General features: G+C 40.9%; 1 protein-coding gene across 3 annotated transcripts in view; it reads left to right on the top strand.

Annotated features, from left to right (window-relative positions):
* The window catches only part of CCNY (cyclin Y), a 221,398-nt gene that overhangs the window by 186,754 nt on the left and 15,227 nt on the right, over nt 1-19,417 (top strand). For all 3 annotated transcript variants that reach the window (XM_026483421.4, XM_057304701.1, XM_026483419.4), the window contains 4 exons: nt 382-417; nt 1,541-1,598; nt 1,685-1,804; nt 18,621-18,787. In XM_026483421.4, the coding sequence (XP_026339206.1) occupies nt 382-417; nt 1,541-1,598; nt 1,685-1,804; nt 18,621-18,787 (381 nt within the window). The remainder of the gene's footprint in view (nt 1-381; nt 418-1,540; nt 1,599-1,684; nt 1,805-18,620; nt 18,788-19,417) is intronic.

The raw sequence follows: 19,417 nt of genomic DNA, 5'->3' as shown, positions 1-19,417 counted from the left end.
AACCTCTTTGGGTGATACTCACATTTTTTTGGTAGTTATAAATAAACCATGATTTTTCTAAACTAGGAGTTCCTAAGTTGTTTTTACATAGTGCCTGTATTTTACAAGCAAAGAAAGCTTAAAATTTCAAGTAGAAAGAGAATTTGTTTCTAAATACCTCTTGAAGTTTTGGTATTCCTGGAAGAGATGTAATAATTGCTGGGAATGAGTACAAGATTGGTTTTCTTTGAAGAGTGTGATTTCTTGATCAGTATTCTGAATTAAATGGGACTGTTCAGATGGATCATTTGACTTTTACTTTCCATATTTATGGTCAGAAAGATAATGTATAACATTTTGAATATGCTTACAAAACATTGAACCCTGCATTTTATTTTACAGTGTAGCTCTCGCAATATATTACCACATCAAAAACAGGTATGTGAGTGATTAATTTTGTACTAAAAACTTTACACATTATCTCCTATTATGTTTTTCCTATTTTTTTTTTCCTATTACGTTCTAGTTGCTTTGGCCTTTGTGTTCTTTACCCGTGTTTTCGTGAAATTTCTAGAGTTAGTATAATTTACCCAAACTTCCCAGGTAAGTGCTGAACTACTGCTCAGTCAGAGGAAACCAGACGGGTGTTAGTGTTTGAAGCCAGCAGAGCAGATCTCCTTGATGATGCCCACCTGCCTTTTCACTCTTGATTTTCTGTATAATTTGCTGAAACGTTCTTTCTTTCTTTTATAAAATATTATTTTAAAAATTTACTATGTGCAACTTCAACATGAGAAAAAATGTTTATAGTTTTAAATTAGAAGAAACCGTGGTATAAATTTAGACATAAACTATTTTAATGTAGTAGAAACCTTCTCTCTGACAGAAGTCAGAGGACCTCAAGCAGATGAGAGTGGAGCCGGCGTGGAAGCGCGGTTGGTGTCTGTAGCACTGTGCAGGGCATACAGCACAGTCACCTCTTTCAGTGACGTTTACTGGCCTTGTAACAACCAGCCTTTTTTTTATAGATTTATGGGTTACTGAGTTGAGCTTTTCTACACATCACCTCTTGTTTTTCAATATAAAATTGTGAAACTCTTAATGAAGTGTTTAAGTTGCATGTTGTGAAAATTTCAAATTAGTTTCTGGGGCACACTGAATGTTCTTTTTTACCCTTGAACTTCTTTTCTTTCAGCGACCGTCTAGTGATGGTTTAAGCATATCCATCAGCCTTTGCTGAGAAGCAAGGTGTTTAAAGAAGTTTGTCACTTGCTTAGATTTGGTTCATTTGAAAACTCAAAAAATGGAAGTCTAGATTTTTTTGCTTAGGTTAATTCAGCTAAATGTGGTTTATAACCTTTATTTCAGAGGCTGGGTAAACAAAAATGATCAAATGTTGTACACAAGAAAAATTATTATTTGTGGATAACCAATAGCATGTCCGATATTTAACATTGACTTCAGTTTCTTGAAATATGTTAAATCGAAATATATTTTTATTTCATTTTGAATGGCATTCTTGCAGAAAGTAAACTCCACTTTCTCTTATTTTCCCCACCAGGGACCCAGATGGAAGGATGCTCTTAGATATTTTTGATGAAAACCTTCACCCTCTTTCGGTAATCTCCTCCTCCTGATGGTGTTTAATTATTTCTCTTTTGTTTTTATTGGGTGGCCAGTCATCTGAAAATATTTCCTTCCCCAGAAATCCGAAGTGCCACCAGATTATGATAAACACAACCCAGAGCAGAAGCAGATTTACCGGTTTGTTCGGACACTGTTCAGTGCTGCTCAGCTGACGGCCGAATGTGCCATTGTCACCCTGGTGAGTGCCTTCCCAATGACCGCAGCCGTTCTGTAGTTCACTGGAGTGGGGAGCAAGCAGGGAGTCTCACCAGGCGCCCTAGGAAAACTACATCTTCACCTTCAAGTTTGTCTTTTTTTTTTTTTCCCCTGGGAGAGTACAGGATGGATCTCCCAAAAGAGGGAGAAGTCTGTTCCACAATTGCCACCTAAAATCAGTTGTCAGATCACATTCAAAACCAATATGTTGAAACGTTAAATTCACATAAGTAAAACCGTGGGCTAAAGGGGAATAAGAAGGACCGAGGCCACTTGCTCCCTACTAACGTCCAGGTTTCCTGTTGTTGATTGCCTGCAAAGGTTTTAATGACGTTAGTAGGATGTGATGAACACATACATCCTATACGAATACCTATTTGGGAAGAAGTGCTGTATATTACTGCCTTCTCTTTTGTGACTTTTGTGTCAGTAATGGAAGATACTCAGAGACAACATGGACATAATCTGCACTTTAAAACTCAGAGATAAAAATCTATAATCTTAGATTCTTAAAACTTTAGGGGCTATTTAGGTCAAATCTCATTTGGGAAATAGATTGACAGTGGAACCCATTCTCACTGACCTTTTACATTGCATGCAACTCAGATAAGAAGTTAACTGTGCCTGTGAGTGAGCCCTCCCAGAGGGAGAGCAGAAAGCCATTCCCTATTGCTTCTGAGAAGAGATTATTGTCTACCAGAAAGTTTACAGGCCACCCAAGGACCCTTTGTCTCTCTGCCACACTAAGAGCTTTGTGCCCTTCAGCTAATTCAACAATAAACCTGTTTGTTTATTCATTCATTGGTTCATCCATTTGTGTGTTTACTCTCTCTCTCACTGAACTTGCCACCAATAGGTAAAACAGACATTCAACAAGTAATCATTGGGTGATTTGGAATGATTCGGTCCTATTTGAGAAGTATATTTATTGCTTAGCTTTGTTCCCCCAAAGGATTTCAAGTTCTTACAAAAACACGCAGCAGGGAAACAGGGTTGAAATTGTTGTAAAGGGAAATGGTGATAAAGAGAAAAGAAGGGTAAGACAACCAGATGAAACTACAGATGAGATTAGTACTAAACTTTCACTCAGTGAAGAAAGATTTATTTTGAAGCTGCTGCAGATGGAACATGGTGGGGATTTTTTTTTACCTTTAATTCCTAAGAAAATTGTGACCTGACTGTGACCTGTTTGTTTAGATTTATTAGCATGAAGAGGTTCGTGTCCTGTGGAGGACGGAGGGCTGAGATTTTAATCCCTGCCACTTTCCCGGCTTCAGGGAGACGTTGAGAGAACAGCTGAAGTGCACTCCATTTCCAAGGGTGACAGGGAGGATTGGCTAATTCATGTCTCTGGAGTGCTGTAGGAGTGGTACATTTTTGTCAGTAATTGTAACTACTGAAATCTTCACTTTGCTAGATAAACTGCTGGCTTAGCCGGAGATGAGCTTGTATTGGGGTCTTGGTAGTTACAACCCAAAGATGAACAGCTTTCGGGGCCCATGTAGTTGGTACAGCACTGCAGACCAGTTCTCTGGCTGCTGCGGCTGCTTGTGGCAGCTGACCGTCAGCCTGCTTGCCTGTGGGCAGAGGGCAGATAGAGGCATGCTCTGAGCGAGACCCTTGTGTGATCATTCTTCCCTTCTCTGTGTCCCTTAGAATTAGAAGCAGCCATTCAGAGCAGGTTCAGTTTAGAGTTGACAGAGAAGCATTAATCTCTGCCTTTCTCCTGGGCCTTCTCTTGGCATCTTGGCATGCTGGTCAGGAGGAGGCTGGTGGTGGGAGGAGGGTGGCAGTTAGCTCTGGCCCTCATTGCCCACAAGGAACAATACTGCAGCCTGCCTGTGGTAAGAGAGCTTCCAGGACCATACCCAGAACCTAGTTAAGTCAAAACAAGTATTTCACAGCTTAATTAACTTTGTTCTAAAAGAGTAACAATGACTTAATATCACCAAATGTATTTTTTTTAGCCTAGCAGAATATTCAGAAATCTCTGCCATTGATACACATGAGGAAATTAAAAACAGGATGAAGTAACTGAAATTGCACCTTGCTGATTTCTAATAAGTTTTCACTTATGGGCATTGTATAATATTCCCAGTAACAGCTGTGGGAAGCCAGGGTTGGATGGAAGGCCATGGTGTCCAGCTGCCCGTCTGTACAGCCCTTCCTTTTCCTCAGGAGTTGTTAGAGCTGCGTTAAACTTACAGCCACGAACAGACAGCCTTTTCAGTCCCACGTGTGATACTTGGATAACAAAATATAGCTCCCTGTCTAAGCCGGGGATTTTGATTATAAGGGTGAGAAACCCACACAGAGAGGCCAAGGCAGGAGATTTATTGGAAGGTTCAGGAGTCCCATATATCCCCGTCCTCAACCTACAGCAGGTTGCTCTGTGCATCCCTCTCTCTGGGGCCGTCTCTTCTTGTCTCTGCTCCTCCCTTTGGGTTTGCAGTATTGAATTTCAGGCGGCTTCTGGTCGTATGGACGTGGCAGGGAAGTAACTGTCCTAATCTTGACTGTCTGTCACTATTTTCATTTAAGGCCCAACACTGGCTAATTCAACCTCTTGTGTTTAGTTCAGATTTTGGAGAGGAGATGAATTTTGATTGGCTTCATCAGTGATTGGCCCAGTTCCTTTGGGTCAGATGTTTACCCTTGGAACAGTCAGTCGTGACCCGGAGGTGATAGGACAGAGGGGCCCAGGGTTCTGTCCTGAGCCATTGTTTTTCTCACTCTGTTCAGAACCTCCAGGGGTTCCCCATCTTCCTCTGAGGAAGACACAAAGAAGGCCCTTACATGACCTGTAGCAGGCTTAGGCCACCTCTGATTTCAACTCAGCTGCCTCTCCTCCTGCACATACCAGTACCTGCCTTGGGACTTTGGCACTGGACACCACTGCCTGGAATCCTCTTTCCCAGATAGGCGTGTGGTGCCACCCTACCTTCCTTCAAGTCTTTGCTCATAGGGCACGTCCATGGGGCCATGATACTTTGAATTGTCACCTCCCTCCTCCCCCACATTCCCTTCTCATCATTTCCTGCTTTGTTTTTCTTCATAGCACTTATCACCAGTTAACATTCTTTGGGTTTTACTCATTTATCATATTTTCTTTATAAGTTCCATGATTAAAAGTTTTTTAATCTTTTTGTCTTTCTCATTCACTGTAATGTGACCAACATCTGGAACACAGCCGGGTACCTAATAAATATTAAATGTCAAAGCAAGTGTAGTAATAACTGCCTACTGCTGAAGTGAATGAAAGTGGTATTGACGTGCCTTGCACTTTGCCTGAAACATAGGGAGCATTCAGGAGCCATGTGCTGAAGTCTTCCCCTACCCCAGGAGTTTTATAACTTTAAACTCCTATTCTGCTTCACTGCTTAAGGTATTAAGGTAAGCTTTCTGGAGGGAGGGTGGGCGAAGTCTTTAGCTTGGGGACATTACTCAGCCGAGCCCCTCATTGAGTGTTGCCTACAAGGTTGGTTCTCTGGAGGGCCACAGTGATGGGTGATGGGAAGGAAAGAGTCAGGCATAAAGAAAGCGGGAGTTGAGAAGAAATGGGGGTGGCAAATAATGGAACTAACCAGACAGAAGATATATTACCTTTTTATTATTTCCTTATTTTTTGTAGCTTTGTTGAGATATAGTTTAACTTACCATAAAATCCCCTCATTTAAAGTGAGCACTTCAGTGTTTTTTTGTATCTTGTGCAACCATCACCACAACCTAATTTCAGAATATTTTCATCGTCCCATAAGAAAGCCCTTTACCCTTTAGCAGCCACTCCCCATCCCCAGTCCCCACCCTAGGCCCAAGTAACCCCACTAATCTATTTTCTTTCTCAAGGGATTTGCCTATTCTAGACATTTCGTAGAACTGATTCATATAATATATGGTCTTTTGTGACTGGCTTTTCACTTACCGTAATGTTTTCAAACATCATCCATTTTGTAATATAGAGTATTTCATTATTCTTTATTGCCAAATAATGTTCCATTTTGTTTATTCATTCATGAGTTGATGGACATACGAGTTTCTGTTTTTTAGCTATTATGAATAATGCTGCTGTGAACATTTGTGTATATGTTTTTGAGTAGGCATATATTTTCATTTCTCCTGCAATATACCTAGGAGTGGAATTGCTGCATCATATGGTAACTGTTTAATTTTTTTTGAGGAACAGTCTGTTTTCCAGTACGGTTTTGCATTCCCATCGGCAGTTCCCTAACAGGACGGATCCAGTTTCTCCACATTACATCCTTGCCAAGACTTGTTGTTGTCTTTTTTGATTTTAGCCATTCTAATGGGTATGAAGCGTTAATCTCATTGTAGCTTTGATTTGCATTTCCCTAATTATAATAATGTTGAGCATCTTTTCATGTGTTTATTGGTCATTTGTATATCTTCTTTGGAGAAATGTCTGTTCAAATTCTTTGCCCATTTTTAAATTGGCTTTTCTTTTTATTATTGAATTATGAGAGTTCTTTTTATGTTCTGGCTGAAAAGTCCCTTGTCAGATAATGATTCACAAGTATTTTCTCCTATTCTCTGTGTTGTCATTTCACTTTCTTAATACTAGCATTTACAGTATAGGTTTTCATTTTCAAATATAAAGCCCAATCTGTATATATTTTTTCTTTTGTCTCTTGTGCTTTTGGTGTTGTATCTAAGAAACCATTGAATAACTCAAGGTGATATGATTTACTCCTATGTTTTCTTTTAAAAGTTACATACTTTCAGGTCTTACATTTAGGTATATGATCCATTTTGAACTCATTTTTGTGAGGTAGGGGTCCAGATTTATTCTTCTGCATGTGGATATCCAGTTGTTGCAGTGCCATTTGTTGTAGAGACTCTCCTTTCCTCATTGAATTGTTTCATAACTCTCATCAAAAATCAGTTGACCGTAAATGTGCAAGTTTATTTCTGGACTTTCAGTTTTATTCCATTGATCTGTATTTCCTTATGTCCACACCACACTGTCTTGATTACCATAGCTTTGTAGTCAAAGAAAGTATAACTCTCGGGGCTCCTGGGTGGCTTAGTCAGTTAAGCATCTGGCTTAGGTCTGGACGTTGGGCTCTGCTCTGGGCATGGAGTCTGCTTAAGATTCTCTCTCTCCCTCTGCCCCTCCCCCTACTCTCCCACTCTCTCTCTCTCTCTCTCTCAAAAAAAAAAAAAAGTATGACTCTGACTGTTCTGACTCTTCTTGTTCTTCTTCAAGATTTTTTGGCTATTCTGTGACCCTTACATTTTCAATTTTAAAATTAGCGTGCTAGTTTCTGTAGAACAAACAGAAACAAAACCAGCTAGGATTTTGGCAGGGACCGCTTTGAATATGTAGATCAACTTGGGGACTATTTTAGTCTTAACACTAGTAAGTCTTATAGTCCAGGAACTTGGGATGTCTTTCCATTTAGATTTCCTTCATCTTCTTTCAGCAGTTTATAGTTTTCATTACACAAGCCTTGCACTTCCTTTGTTAAATTTTATTCCTAGGTATTCTGTTTCATGCATTAGTAAGTGGAATTGTTTTCTTAATTTTCATTTTCAGATTGTTTATTGCTAGTGTATAGGAATATAATTTATTTTTGTAGATTTATCTTGTATCCTTCCACATTGCTGAACTCATTTCAGTTCTAATAGTATTTTACTAGATTGAATTTTATATATGCAAGATCATGTCATCTGCAAATAGACCTAGTTTTACTTCTTTTCTAAGCTGGATGTTTTTTATTGGTTTTACTGGCATATTTGCCTTAGCTAGACCTCTAGCACAGTGTTGAATAGAAGTGGTGAGAGTGCACATCCTTGTTTTGTTCAAGATCTTGTAGGGAAAGCTTTCGGTCTTTTTCTGTTATGTTAGCTGTGGGTTTTTCATAGATGGCTTCTGTCAAATTGGGGAGTTCCCTTCATTCCTAATTTGTGGAGTTTTGTTTTGCTTTGTTTTGCTTTGTTTATTCTTTAAGAGTATTAGATTCTGTCAAGAGTTTTTCCTGTATGTATTGAGATTGATCATGTGGTTTTTTCCCTTTACTTTATTGATATGTTAAAATCAACAATATTTCTTCTTCCAACCCACTAGCATGGAATGTCTTTCCATTTCTTGGTGTTGTCTTCAGTTTCTTTTATCAGTGATTTATAGTTTTCAGAATACAGGTCTTTCACCTTTTGGGGTAGATTTATTATTTTAGGTACACTTGTAAATGGGGTTGTTTTCTTTCTGCTGCTTCCCAATTGGTCTATAGAAATGCAAGATTTCTGTACATTGATTTTGCACCCTGTGACTTTACTGAATTTGTTTATCAATTCTAGCAGTTTTTTGGTGGAGTCTCTCAGGTTTTCTGTATATAGTATCATGTCATGTCATCTGCAAATAGTAAAAGTTTTACTTCTTCCTTACTGATTTGGATGCCTTTTATTTCTTTCTTTCTTTCTTTTTTTTTTTTTTTTTGTCTGATTGCTGCGTCTAGGACTTTCAGTACTATGTAGAATAAAAGTGACAATGTACATCCGTGTCTTATTCCTGACCTTAGGGGAAAAGCTGAGGATGATATTAGTTGTGGGTTTTTCATATAAGGCCTTTATTGTGTTGAGGTATGTTTCCAATAAACCTACTGTGTGGAGGATTTTTATCATGAGTGGATGTTGTACTTTGTCGAATGCCTTCTCTGTGTTTATTGAAATGATCATATGATTTTTATTCTTTTTTTTGTTGATGTGATGTATCACATTGATTGATTTGCACTACCCTTCCATCCCAAATTGCACTTGATCGTGGTGAATGATTTTTTTAAAGTATCATTGGATTTAGTTTGCTAATATTTTGTTGAGGATTCTATATTCCTCTATGTTCATTAGAGATACTGGCGTGTAGTTCGCCTTTTTTATGTTGTCTTTATCTGGTTTTGGTAGTCAGGGTAATGTTGGTCTCAGAACCTTTCCTTCCTTTTCTCTTTTTTTGGGAACAGTTTGAGAAAAATTGGTATTAACTCTTTAAATGTTTGATAGAATTTACCTATGAAGCCATCTGGTCCTGGACTTTTGTTTCTTGGGACTGATTCAATTTCATTGCTGGTAATTAGTCTGTTCAAATTTTCTGTTCCTGATTCAGTTTTGGGAAGTTTAGGTTTCTAGGAATTTATCCATTTCTTTGAAATTGTCCAATTTGTTGGCTTATAATATTTGATATTCTTTTATAATGCTTTATTTTTTGTGGTATTGGTTATTGTTTTTCTTCTCTCATTTCATTGTTTGAGTCCTCTCTCTCTCTCTTTTTCCTTTTTTGGTGAGGCTGGTTAAGGGTTTATCAATTTTTGTTGATCTTTTCGAAGAACCAGCTCCTGAGTTCATTGATCTGTTCTATTGTTTTTTAGTGTCTATTTTGTTTATTTCTGGTCTAATCTTTATTATTTGGTTCTTCTTCGTATTTTAGGGGGGTTTTGTTTGGACTTGTTTTTCTGGCTCCTTCAGGTGTAAGGTTAGGTTGTTCATTTGAGAGTTATCTTGCTTCTTGAGGTAGGCCTGTATTGCTATAAACTTCCCTGTCTCCTCTTTGCTGCATCCCAAATATTTTGGACCATTGTGTTTTCAAATTCATTTGTCTCATCATTTTTTATTTCCTTTTTGATTTCTTGGCTGACCCATTCATTGTTCAGTAGAATGTTATTTAACGTCCATGTATTTGTGTTGTTCCCAGATTTTTTTCTTGTTGTTGATTTCTAGTTTCATAGGTAAGTAAGAAAAGATGCACGTATGACTTCAGTCTTTTTGAATTTGTTGAGACTTAGTTTTGTGGCCTAATGTATGACCTATTCAGGAGACTATTTCATGTGCACTTATAAAGAATGTGTATTCTGTTTTAGGGTGGAATACTCTGAAAAAACTGTTAGATCCATCTTGTCCAGTGTGTCATTCAAAGCCACTGTTTCCTTCTGAATTTTTGTTTGGATGATTTACCAATTGCTGTGAATGGGGTATTAAAGTCTCCCACTATTATTGTATTACTGTTGATTACTTCCTTTGTTATTAGCTGCTTTATATATTTGGGTGCTCCCATGTAAGGTGCAGAAATACGTACAATTGTTAAATTTTCTTGTTGGGTTTTTCCCTTTATAATTATATAGTGTCCTTCTTTGTCTGTTGTTGCAGTCTTTGTTTTAAAGTCCATTTTGTCCTATATGAGTACTACTACCCCAGCTTTCTTTTCACTTCCATCTGCATGATAAATACTTTTTCCATTCCTTCACTTTCAATCTTCTTGTGTCTTTAGGTCTGAAGTGAGTTTCTTGTAGACAGCATATAGATGGGTCTTACTTTTTAATCCATTCTGTCATCCTGTATCTTTTGATTGGAGCGTTTAGGCCATTTACATTCAAAGTAATTATTGATAGTTATGTACTTATTGCCATTTTCTTACTTGTTTTATGATTGTTTTTGTAGTTCTTTTCTGTTCCTTCTCTTGCTCTCTTTGCTCACATTTTGTTGGCTTTCTTTAGTGCAATATTTGGATTCCTTTCTTTTTCTTTTTCTTTTTTTCCTTTTCATTCTTTTTATTACTGGTTTTTGATTTGTGGTTACTATTAGATTTGTATATAACATCTTCTGCATATAGCAGTCTGTATGAAATTGATCATCACTTAAGCTTGAACCCATTCTTTACTCTTCTCCCTGTAATGTTTTAGGTATAGGGTGTCATACTTTACTTCCTTTTATTCTGTGAATCCCTTGACTGATTTTTATAGATATACTTAATGTTACTGCTTTTCGTGCTTCCAACTTTTTTTTACTTTTGCTTATGGTCTTTCTTTTCCACTCAGTGAATCCCCTTGAACATTTCTTGTAGGGCTGTTTAGTGGTCATGAATTACTTTAACTTTTCTTTGTCTAGGAAACTCTTTATCTCTCCTTCTGTTCTGAATGATAGTCTTGCTGGATAAAGTATTCTTGGCTGCAGGTTGTTTCCTTTCAGCTCTTTGAGTATATCATGCCACTGTCTTCTGACCTGCAGAGTTTCTGTTGAAAAATCCGCTGATAACCAGATTATAGGGTTTCCCTTGTATGTAACTGTCTTCTTTTCTCTTGCTGCTTTTCACATTCTCTCTTTATCACCACTTTCTGCCATTTTAATTACTGTGTGTCTTGCTGTGGATCTCTTTGGGTTGATTTTGCTGGGGGCTCTCTGTGCCTCCTGGATCTGGGTTTCTGTTTCCTTCCCCAGATTCAGAAAGTTTTCAGCTGTTATTTCTTCAAATAAATTTTCTGCCCTCTTATCCCTCTCTCGTCTCCTTGTGGGATCTCTGTAATGCAAATGTCAGTACACTTGGTATTGTCTCAATTCCCCATATCTATTTTCATTTTTTATTATTTTTTCTCTCTCATTCAGCTTGATTGCTTCCCATTACTCTGTCCTCCAGACGCTCATCAGTTCTGCTTCCTCTAGTCTGCTGTTCATCTAGTGCATTTTTAATTTCACATTGAGTTTTTCATCTCTGATTGGTTCTTTGTTTATGTTTTCTATCTCTGTTGAGGGTCTCCCTGAAGTCCTGCACCCTTTTCTCAAGTCCAGTGAGTATCTTTATGACCATTCTTTGAATTCTCTATCATGCATATTATCTCTGTTTTGTTGAGGTCTCTTGCTGTGATTTTTTTTCCTGTTCTTTCATTTGGGGCATATTCCTCTGTCTCATTTTGTCTCTCTGTGTCTGTTTCTGTGTTTTTGGGAAGCCACCTATGTCTCCTGCTGTTGAAAGTCATGCCCTTGTGAAGAAGAGGTCCTGTAGGGCCCTGCAGTGCAGTGTCCCCTGTTCACCAGAATCTGGTGCTTCAGGGGTGTCTCCTGTGTGTGTTGTGTGTGCCCTGCTGTTGTGGCTAAGCCACTTTTGCTTTTAGTCTAGTCACCTGCGGTGGCTCACTTTTGCCTGTTTGGGGAAGGTTTGGTCCCTGTGTAGGCCAGTCTGGGGCTGCCTTGGGCTGGAGTTGAGTCAGACCATGCATTTGCCAGAGATGTAGTAACACCCCGTGGCAGATGCTTTCCCTGTTTTGTCCCCTCAGGAGTGTTCGTTGTATGTGGGGGGAGGTGGGAGGTGCTGCAGTCATACCAGATATCCGTCCTTAGTCCACTGCTGAGGCCACAGTTGGACTGGTGTGTGAGGTTATCTTCCTCTGTCCCTGGGGTAGGAGTCACTTTGGGGTTGTGTTAGCCCCTGTTGGGGCTCTTTGCACACTGCCAGGGTTGTAGCACCATATTGGATGGGCTCTGGCCAAAAACATATTGGAGAAATCAGGACCGCAGGAGAATGTGGGTGCAGGTGAGCCGTGTTACCAAGGTTTGTGGTGGTCCACTTAGGTAGGGGACCTTAGCCTTGGAGACTGAGGCCTGCTGGGTTGGAGGGGCAGATCTGGGTCCAGGCGTTAACAAGGTTTGCTTGGGCCTCCTGTGGGAGGGTACCTGGAGCAGAGGCCTGGCTGAAGGGGACATGTCCACAGGAGAATGTGGGGGTGTGGGACATGCTGTTAAGCAAGTTAGGTGGAGAATGTTTGCACTGTGCTGGTTTCAGCACGTGTCCTTGTGTTTAGGCTAGGGGGCAGGGGAGGGAAACGGCCCCTGCCAGCTCCTTTGTTCCTGGAGAAGTCTCCCAAGGGTTTCTGCCCCTCCAGACACGCTTGAAGTTAGTGAGCAAATCTTCCCCCCCATACCCCAACCGTTTTTCAAATTGCTGTTTCTATGCTGTATTTCTGTCGGGCTGTTTATTGTATGGTCTGTTCAAGGGCAGGGACTCAGTTTCCTTTCACCCTGCCGGCTCTCCCAGAGCTGAGTCCACTGCTTTTTAAAGTTCCGGGTATTAAGCCCCACTGGTTGTAAGAACTTGCAAAATTTGGCCCCTCTGGTTTCCAAAGCCCAGTGTTGCCAGGATTTGTCTTCCCCCTGCAGGCTCCTTGGTGTGGGGGTCTGTTTCTCTCCCCTCTCCTGGGGACAGTTCCTGTGAGTCCATTTGGCTCCCAAGCACGTCTCTGCCCTTGCTACCGTTTTCATTGTGTCCTCTTCTCTACATTTAGGTGTGGAGAGTTTGTTCTGCCAGTCTTCAGGTTTTTTTCTGGGTTATTTACACTGATGTGGGTGTTACTTAGTTGTATCCGTGGGAAGAGGTGAGTTACACCACCATCTTCCCTGATAGTCCTAGATTAACTCTCTAAAATTGGTTTGGAATGATTTCAGTATCATTAAGATTTTGGTATATATCCTTGATTCCATGAGATTACATTTTATTCCTCCCCTGTGCCTTTGAACAGTTTTGTTCTATGCAGTCAGCCGAATGCTCCCGGTAACTCTAGAATCGCTCACTACCCTGTATTTCCTAGAGACTCTTTAGGATAGTCCTTCTCATGAATTTAAATCTAAAAATTTAATTGAGCAAGCTTGTCCTATTAGCAATGAATAGTCTAGGAATATTGTTTAGGAAAAATCAATTATTATTTTACTTGACAGAGAATTAAAATAGCCAACTGGGAGTTTACTAAAGAAATTGCAGCTGACCCTTGAATATGTCCTTACTGACAAGTTACATGCTATTAAGTGGAGCTTATTATGAATGCTCATCTCAGGGGCACCTGGGTGGCGCAGTCGTTAAGCGTCTGCCTTCGGCTCAGGGCGTGATCCCGGCGTTATGGGATCGAGCCCCACATCAGGCTCCTCCGCTATGAGCCTGCTTCTTCCTCTCCCACTCCCCCTGCTTGTGTTCCCTCTCTCGCTGGCTGTCTCTATCTCTGTCCAATAAATAAATAAATAAATCTTAAAAAAACAAAAGCATGCCTCATCTCCCAGCACAGCCGTTGCTCTCCCTTGGTAAGGGAGTGTATTGTAGTACCTAATTCCTTTGGTTAGCCCTAGTGGAATATCCAGAGATGACATGATACTTTTGGGGTTTTTTTAGTATTAAATATTATTGTAAATATCATCTAGCATACTTATTAATGTCTACCAGCTATGGTATAAAGTAAGAAGAAAATTGAGTAGCCACCCATTTGCACTGCGCCCGTGAGAATCTGTTTCAGTGGGGAGCTTGGAGAGATTTGCATGCCTTGTCTGTGTAAAGGAGTAGAGTCTTGGGGTAAACATTGTTTCACAACCTTTTTTGTCTCATGCTTTAAAAATCTGGAGGCTTAGTTAGGTCCGGTCTTAGTTTTCTGCTCTTAGTTCGGTTTTATTCTATATTTTGTGGTTCTTTTTAAATTTTTTTGAGTGTAGTTGACACACAGCGTTACATTTTTCTCACGTGTACAATGTAGTGATTTGACAAGTTTATACCTTATGCTGTGCTCACTACAAGCATAGCTCTTCTTGATGGAGATGAGGAGAGTTAGTTGTCAACCTTTGTAAAAGACGCCGTCTGAGGTCCCAAGGACAGAGTCTCGCTGAAATTCCGCTTGACCTGGCCTGGATCTTTACCTGAAGAACGACAGTTTTCACACAAATGAAAGTCATGATCTAAAACATTAGCTCACTCTTTTTGCTCATTTAATATAATAAATGCCATTAAAAAATAAAATCTTCAAAATTGAAAAGACCACTGAGCTCCAGTCAGTGACCTACTTTTTCTCACCAATAGTTGTCACAACCAGATGCTGTTATGTTACTGTTCACTGAGCGAGGTTTGGAAACTCCCACGAAGGTGCTGTAATGCAGTGAGAATGCCATGCTGTGTGACTTCCTGGAGCTTATTGGAAGGTCTTTTTGACTTGCCGCGCTTGGCACAGCAGAGTAGACTGTCTCCTCCTCTGAACTTCCTCGTCCACCACTGCATCTGGCTCACAAACCATGGGCTCAGTCTCACCTTTAAATCTGCTCTGCCTTTGTCAGCGCACTTCCCTTTCATGAATGCCATTCTTTGTGGCCATGCTCTTACCTAAAGCCGTACACGAAAACATACCTTCCTGTTGCTGTATTCCAGAGCCTGAGCTCTTATGTACGTGCTGCTCCTTATTTGTCCGGCAGGGTGATGCGTCCGTGAACGAAGCACTCTGAGGTCACACCCTTTCCTAGCATTGTGTAGATGGTGGGCACACAGGTGGGAATGGCAGGCGGTCCTTGTCCTCAGGGAGCTTATGGTTTACTAGGTGGAGAGACTGATAAGGCAGCTACCTACACTGTACTGAGAAAAACACAGCCAGGGGGTAAGTGGGAGGGTCACCCAGACTAATCTGGGGGTACATCAATGTAGACTTGCCCTGTAATGGTTTCCTGTTTTATTACTTTCCAGTATATTTAGGACTGGACTTCTTAGCAGTTTATTGGCTATTTTGTCTTTGGGATTTGAAATATGTTAGTAATTTCTTCTCATGATTTTGCCTTTTAGTGTAGTGCCCCCTGATCCGTTCTGAGGAACACCTGGTATCTGAGATTAGCTGTAAGAATCTAGGTTTTTAAGATTTAAAAAAATTGCTTTTTCGTTAATAAGGGACTAAAAGCAGAACAGTAACCTTTCTAAGCAAAAGAACTGCTATTTGTCTATTTACTCATTCAGCAAACATTTGAGTGCCAACCACCCCCTCTCCCCATCTTGGAAAAGCCCCTATTTCAGTGGAAGAGGCAGACAGATTTCCCTGGGTGTTGGCCATTCACCTGTTTTACAGACGGTTGGCTGGTACAAGCTGGCCAAAGAAGCCGTAAGGGAGCCTCTGCTGCTTTGGAGGGAGTGTACGCCTCGCCTCTGCCTGTGATTTAGGGATCAGGAGAACCATGGGAGGCTCTATGGAGGAGCTGCTAGCTTATGGTCTGACTTCTCTTTCTTTTTTTTTTTTTTTTTGAAATATTTTATTTATTGGGGGGGAGGGGCAGAGGGAGGAGGAGAGAGAGAATGTCAAGCAGACTCCTTGGTGAGCGTGGAGCCTGACTCAGGGCCCTCCTCGCCCCTCTCCACCCACACAGTCACTGCCTAAAGTGTTTTTACATCTTTAATTTTATTTTTCATTGTGAGAGAGACCACTTCGGTTTCCTTCTTATATGCCCTGTATCATACTGTAAGCCTAATTCAGTACTTAGAAACACCTCTGTTTGCCTTCTAGCTTCTTCTCCAAAGTATTCACATCTTAAGAGCAGAACATACCAGATTTTATTCCTCCATCTTCTTCGCTGCCCCTTTATCCTGTCTCCAGATGTTAAAACAGGAGGGGCTCTTAAGGCTCTGGCCTGGCCCCTCCTTTTCTCTCTCCCTAAGCTATCTCCCCAGGTCTTGGGGTCCATGCTTAATTCTGTTTATGTGCCATAGGCACTCATATTTCTGAGTTCTGTTTTCTTCAAGCCTCTCAAGGGTGTGTGCACCGCCGAGGTGGGTGGCATCCTCTGGGGTGTCTCAGACATACAGTATCCACCTGTAACTGTCTTTCCCCCAGCAGGGCTCCCTGTCTCAGCAGGCATTGTCCGTCCAGCTGTACAAGCTGGAAACCTCAGGGTCTCCTGCAGCAGCCCACCTTCTTGGTTGTCGGGGTCACTGGACTCTAGGTCGGTCCGATAGGAGTGTCAGTCTCTCCTGTCATGTCTCCAGTTCAGACCCTGATCTTCCTTATCCCGACTGCTGAGTCTGCAGAATCTCTGCCCATAAGCTATGTTCCTTTCCAGCCCATTTTCCACTGTGTAGCCGGAGCCGTCGGTGCCACCCTCCTGTGTCTCTAGTGATGGGCACGGTGCCTGGCGCATAGTGACTGCTCTATTACACAGGGAATCACGGGTTAAGTTCGAGTGTTTAACACCACCTTTCATGTAGCTGTTCTCATCTTGTGGGCTCTGTGTTGTATAGTTATCAGTCTGCTTCTAGCATTATCCTTTGCTTCTACTGACAGATTCATGTCGTTTAACAAACTTCTTCCATTTAATCAGTTAGTTGCCCTGTTTCTCAAGAATTCCCCAAAGTCTCCTCCCCAGAGCCCTAATGATGTAACAAGGGTGGACTCTTCCTTTTTTTTCTTAATCTTTCCCATCTCTTTTATGAGTATTGATATTTCACTGACGATTATTTGTGTTAACACTTTTTTCCCACACATGCCTTTTTAAGATTTTTTTTTTTAATTTTAGAAAGTGAGTGAGTGAGCGAGCGAGCAAGTGCAAGCGGGGGGAGGGGGAGAGGAGGAGGGAGAGGGCCAAGCAGACTCCATGCTGAGCATGGAGCCCGACGTGGGGCTCAATCCCATGACATTGAGATCACAACCTGAATCAAAACCAAGAGTCGGACACTCAACAGACTGAACCAACCAGACACGCCCCCCCATGCCTTTTTAAAAATTACATGATATTTAAGACTTTATGGGCATTATAAATTATGAAAAATTTAACACTACATAGATTTCATCTGTTTTAGAAAGCAGGTTCTTAAAAGTGTATGGATGATTCATTTCATTTGTTTCTTTCTGATACAGTAGTTCCACTTTGTAAATGTGTTTGATAAACTATAGAAAGAATAATTCCATGGTTCAGAGAAGTATAAAACATGCTGATAAACAGAGGGAAACTTTAAAAGGAATTCTTACCTTGTGACCCAAAGTAAGCAAAGCCCTTTGTGGGTATTTCTGATAATCTGTCTTCAAGCTAAATTATGCCAATTTATAAATCTTATGTTATTTGGTTTCATTTTCCAACTTCAGCTGAAATTATTTCATTTAAAAATCAAATCAAAACCACAGTGAGATACCTACTTCACACTCATTAGGATGACTATTATTAAAAAAAAAAAAAAAAAAACCTCAGAAAACAAAATAACTGGTGTTGGCAAGGATATGAAAAAATTGAAACCCCTGTGCATTGCCGGTGGGAATGTTAAGTGGCCTAGGTACTATGGAAAAATCATATGGTGGTTCCTTAAAAAAATTAAACATGGAATTGTCCTATGATCCAGCAGTTCTCCTTTTGGATCCATACCCAAAAGAATCAAAAGCAGAGACTCCCAACAGGTATTTGTACACCACTGTTCACAGCAGCAACATTATTCACAATAACCAAAAGGAGGAAACAAATGTCCGTCAATGGAAAAATGGATAAACAAAGTATGGTATATACACGCAGTGGATTATTATTCAGCCTTAAAAAGGAAAGACATTTTAACATATGCTACATACTTGGGCAAATCTTGACATGCTAAGTGAAAAAAACCAGAACAAAAAGACAAGTATTGAGTGATTCCTAGAGTAGACAAATTCATGGAGACAAAGTAGGATCGTTGTTGCCGGAGGCTGAGGGGAAGGGGAGCAGGGAGTTGTTTAGTGCAGGATGATGAGAAAGCTCTGGGGACAGAGATGGGTGGTGATTTTACAGCGGTGTGAATGTACTTACTGCTACGGAAGTGTGCACTTAAAAGTGGTTAAACGGTAAATTTTATATATATTTTAGCACAATAATAAAAAATAGGTTTATCGATGCTGCATGTAAATTTAAAATGGCCTCAAAATAAAACTTTACCAGATAGAAAAGAGCAGGTTTGTCCCTTTGACGCCGTTTGTTGGAATTTGTACTGTTGTATGCTGAATCTGTATTGCTGTCGTGGTAGATAGAGTGAGAAATTAGCCTGCGCTCCCCGGAATTTGTTCCTGCCTCAGAGTCGTTTGCGGTCCAGCCACATCCACACTGCTCAGTGACAGAGTGTGTCCATTTGCCGTCACACTAGCTGAGTGCTTTGACTTTATAGAAATAGGTATGATCAGAGGATAAATCCCTGTTTACAGGCTGGTGGAGTGGAGTCACATGGTTTTAGAGCTTATGTATGCTGGCATGTGTATTGTGTATTGAGCTCTGGCATTTTCATGTCTTTCCAGGTATACCTTGAAAGACTTTTAACATATGCAGAGATAGACATCTGTCCAGCCAACTGGAAGCGGATTGTTCTAGGGGCGATCCTGCTGGCCTCCAAGGTTTGGGATGACCAGGCTGTGTGGAATGTGGACTACTGCCAGATCCTGAAAGACATCACGGTGGAGGACATGTGAGTGTGTGTGTTGGGGTGGGGCTGGGGCACCTTCTGGGAAGGAACCACATCCCTCGGAACGGTCTGCATGGTGAAGAGGAAATGAATTGGACCAACAGTTTCTTTTGAGTGTCGTGAGTGGGCACAACCAGGACACGGCTGTGGAATATGACTGCAGAAACCTGTGGTACTCTTCATGCACAGGTCCTAGTTACACTTTTTGAGTTTGTGGCACTGGTTACTGAAACTGTGTTGTGGGCAAACATTCCTTAATCAGAAGGGTGTAGGCTGCTGCTGTCTCCAGGCCGTGACGGCTTGTATTTTGGCTCTGTACCTCATGCAGACTCCTAACAATGGCCCACACCTGTCTTTTGTGGGCAGCAGCCTACCCAGAAAGCAGAAGAGCTAAAATAGTATGTTTCTGTTTAGTTTCAGGGAGAATTTGCAAGTTCAGTTGCTTAAAATCAGCCCTCTGTCCTTGGGTCCTCTCGTGCGTCTCATTAGGTCTGTACGTTCTCCCCTAGCTGGTCTCAGAGCCCCAGCTCAGTGGACGCGCCATAGCGTGGGGGGCGAGAGCCGTCCACTCCCGTAGCTCTCAGGCGGTCTTAGGATTTCTCGGATGGTTCAGTCCTTACATTTAGGTGAGGA

This window comes from Ursus arctos, unplaced genomic scaffold (assembly GCF_023065955.2).
Source record: "Ursus arctos isolate Adak ecotype North America unplaced genomic scaffold, UrsArc2.0 scaffold_30, whole genome shotgun sequence".
In the NCBI taxonomy this organism is placed as follows: domain Eukaryota; kingdom Metazoa; phylum Chordata; class Mammalia; order Carnivora; family Ursidae; genus Ursus; species Ursus arctos.
This window is presented reverse-complemented; position numbering and strand designations above follow the sequence as displayed.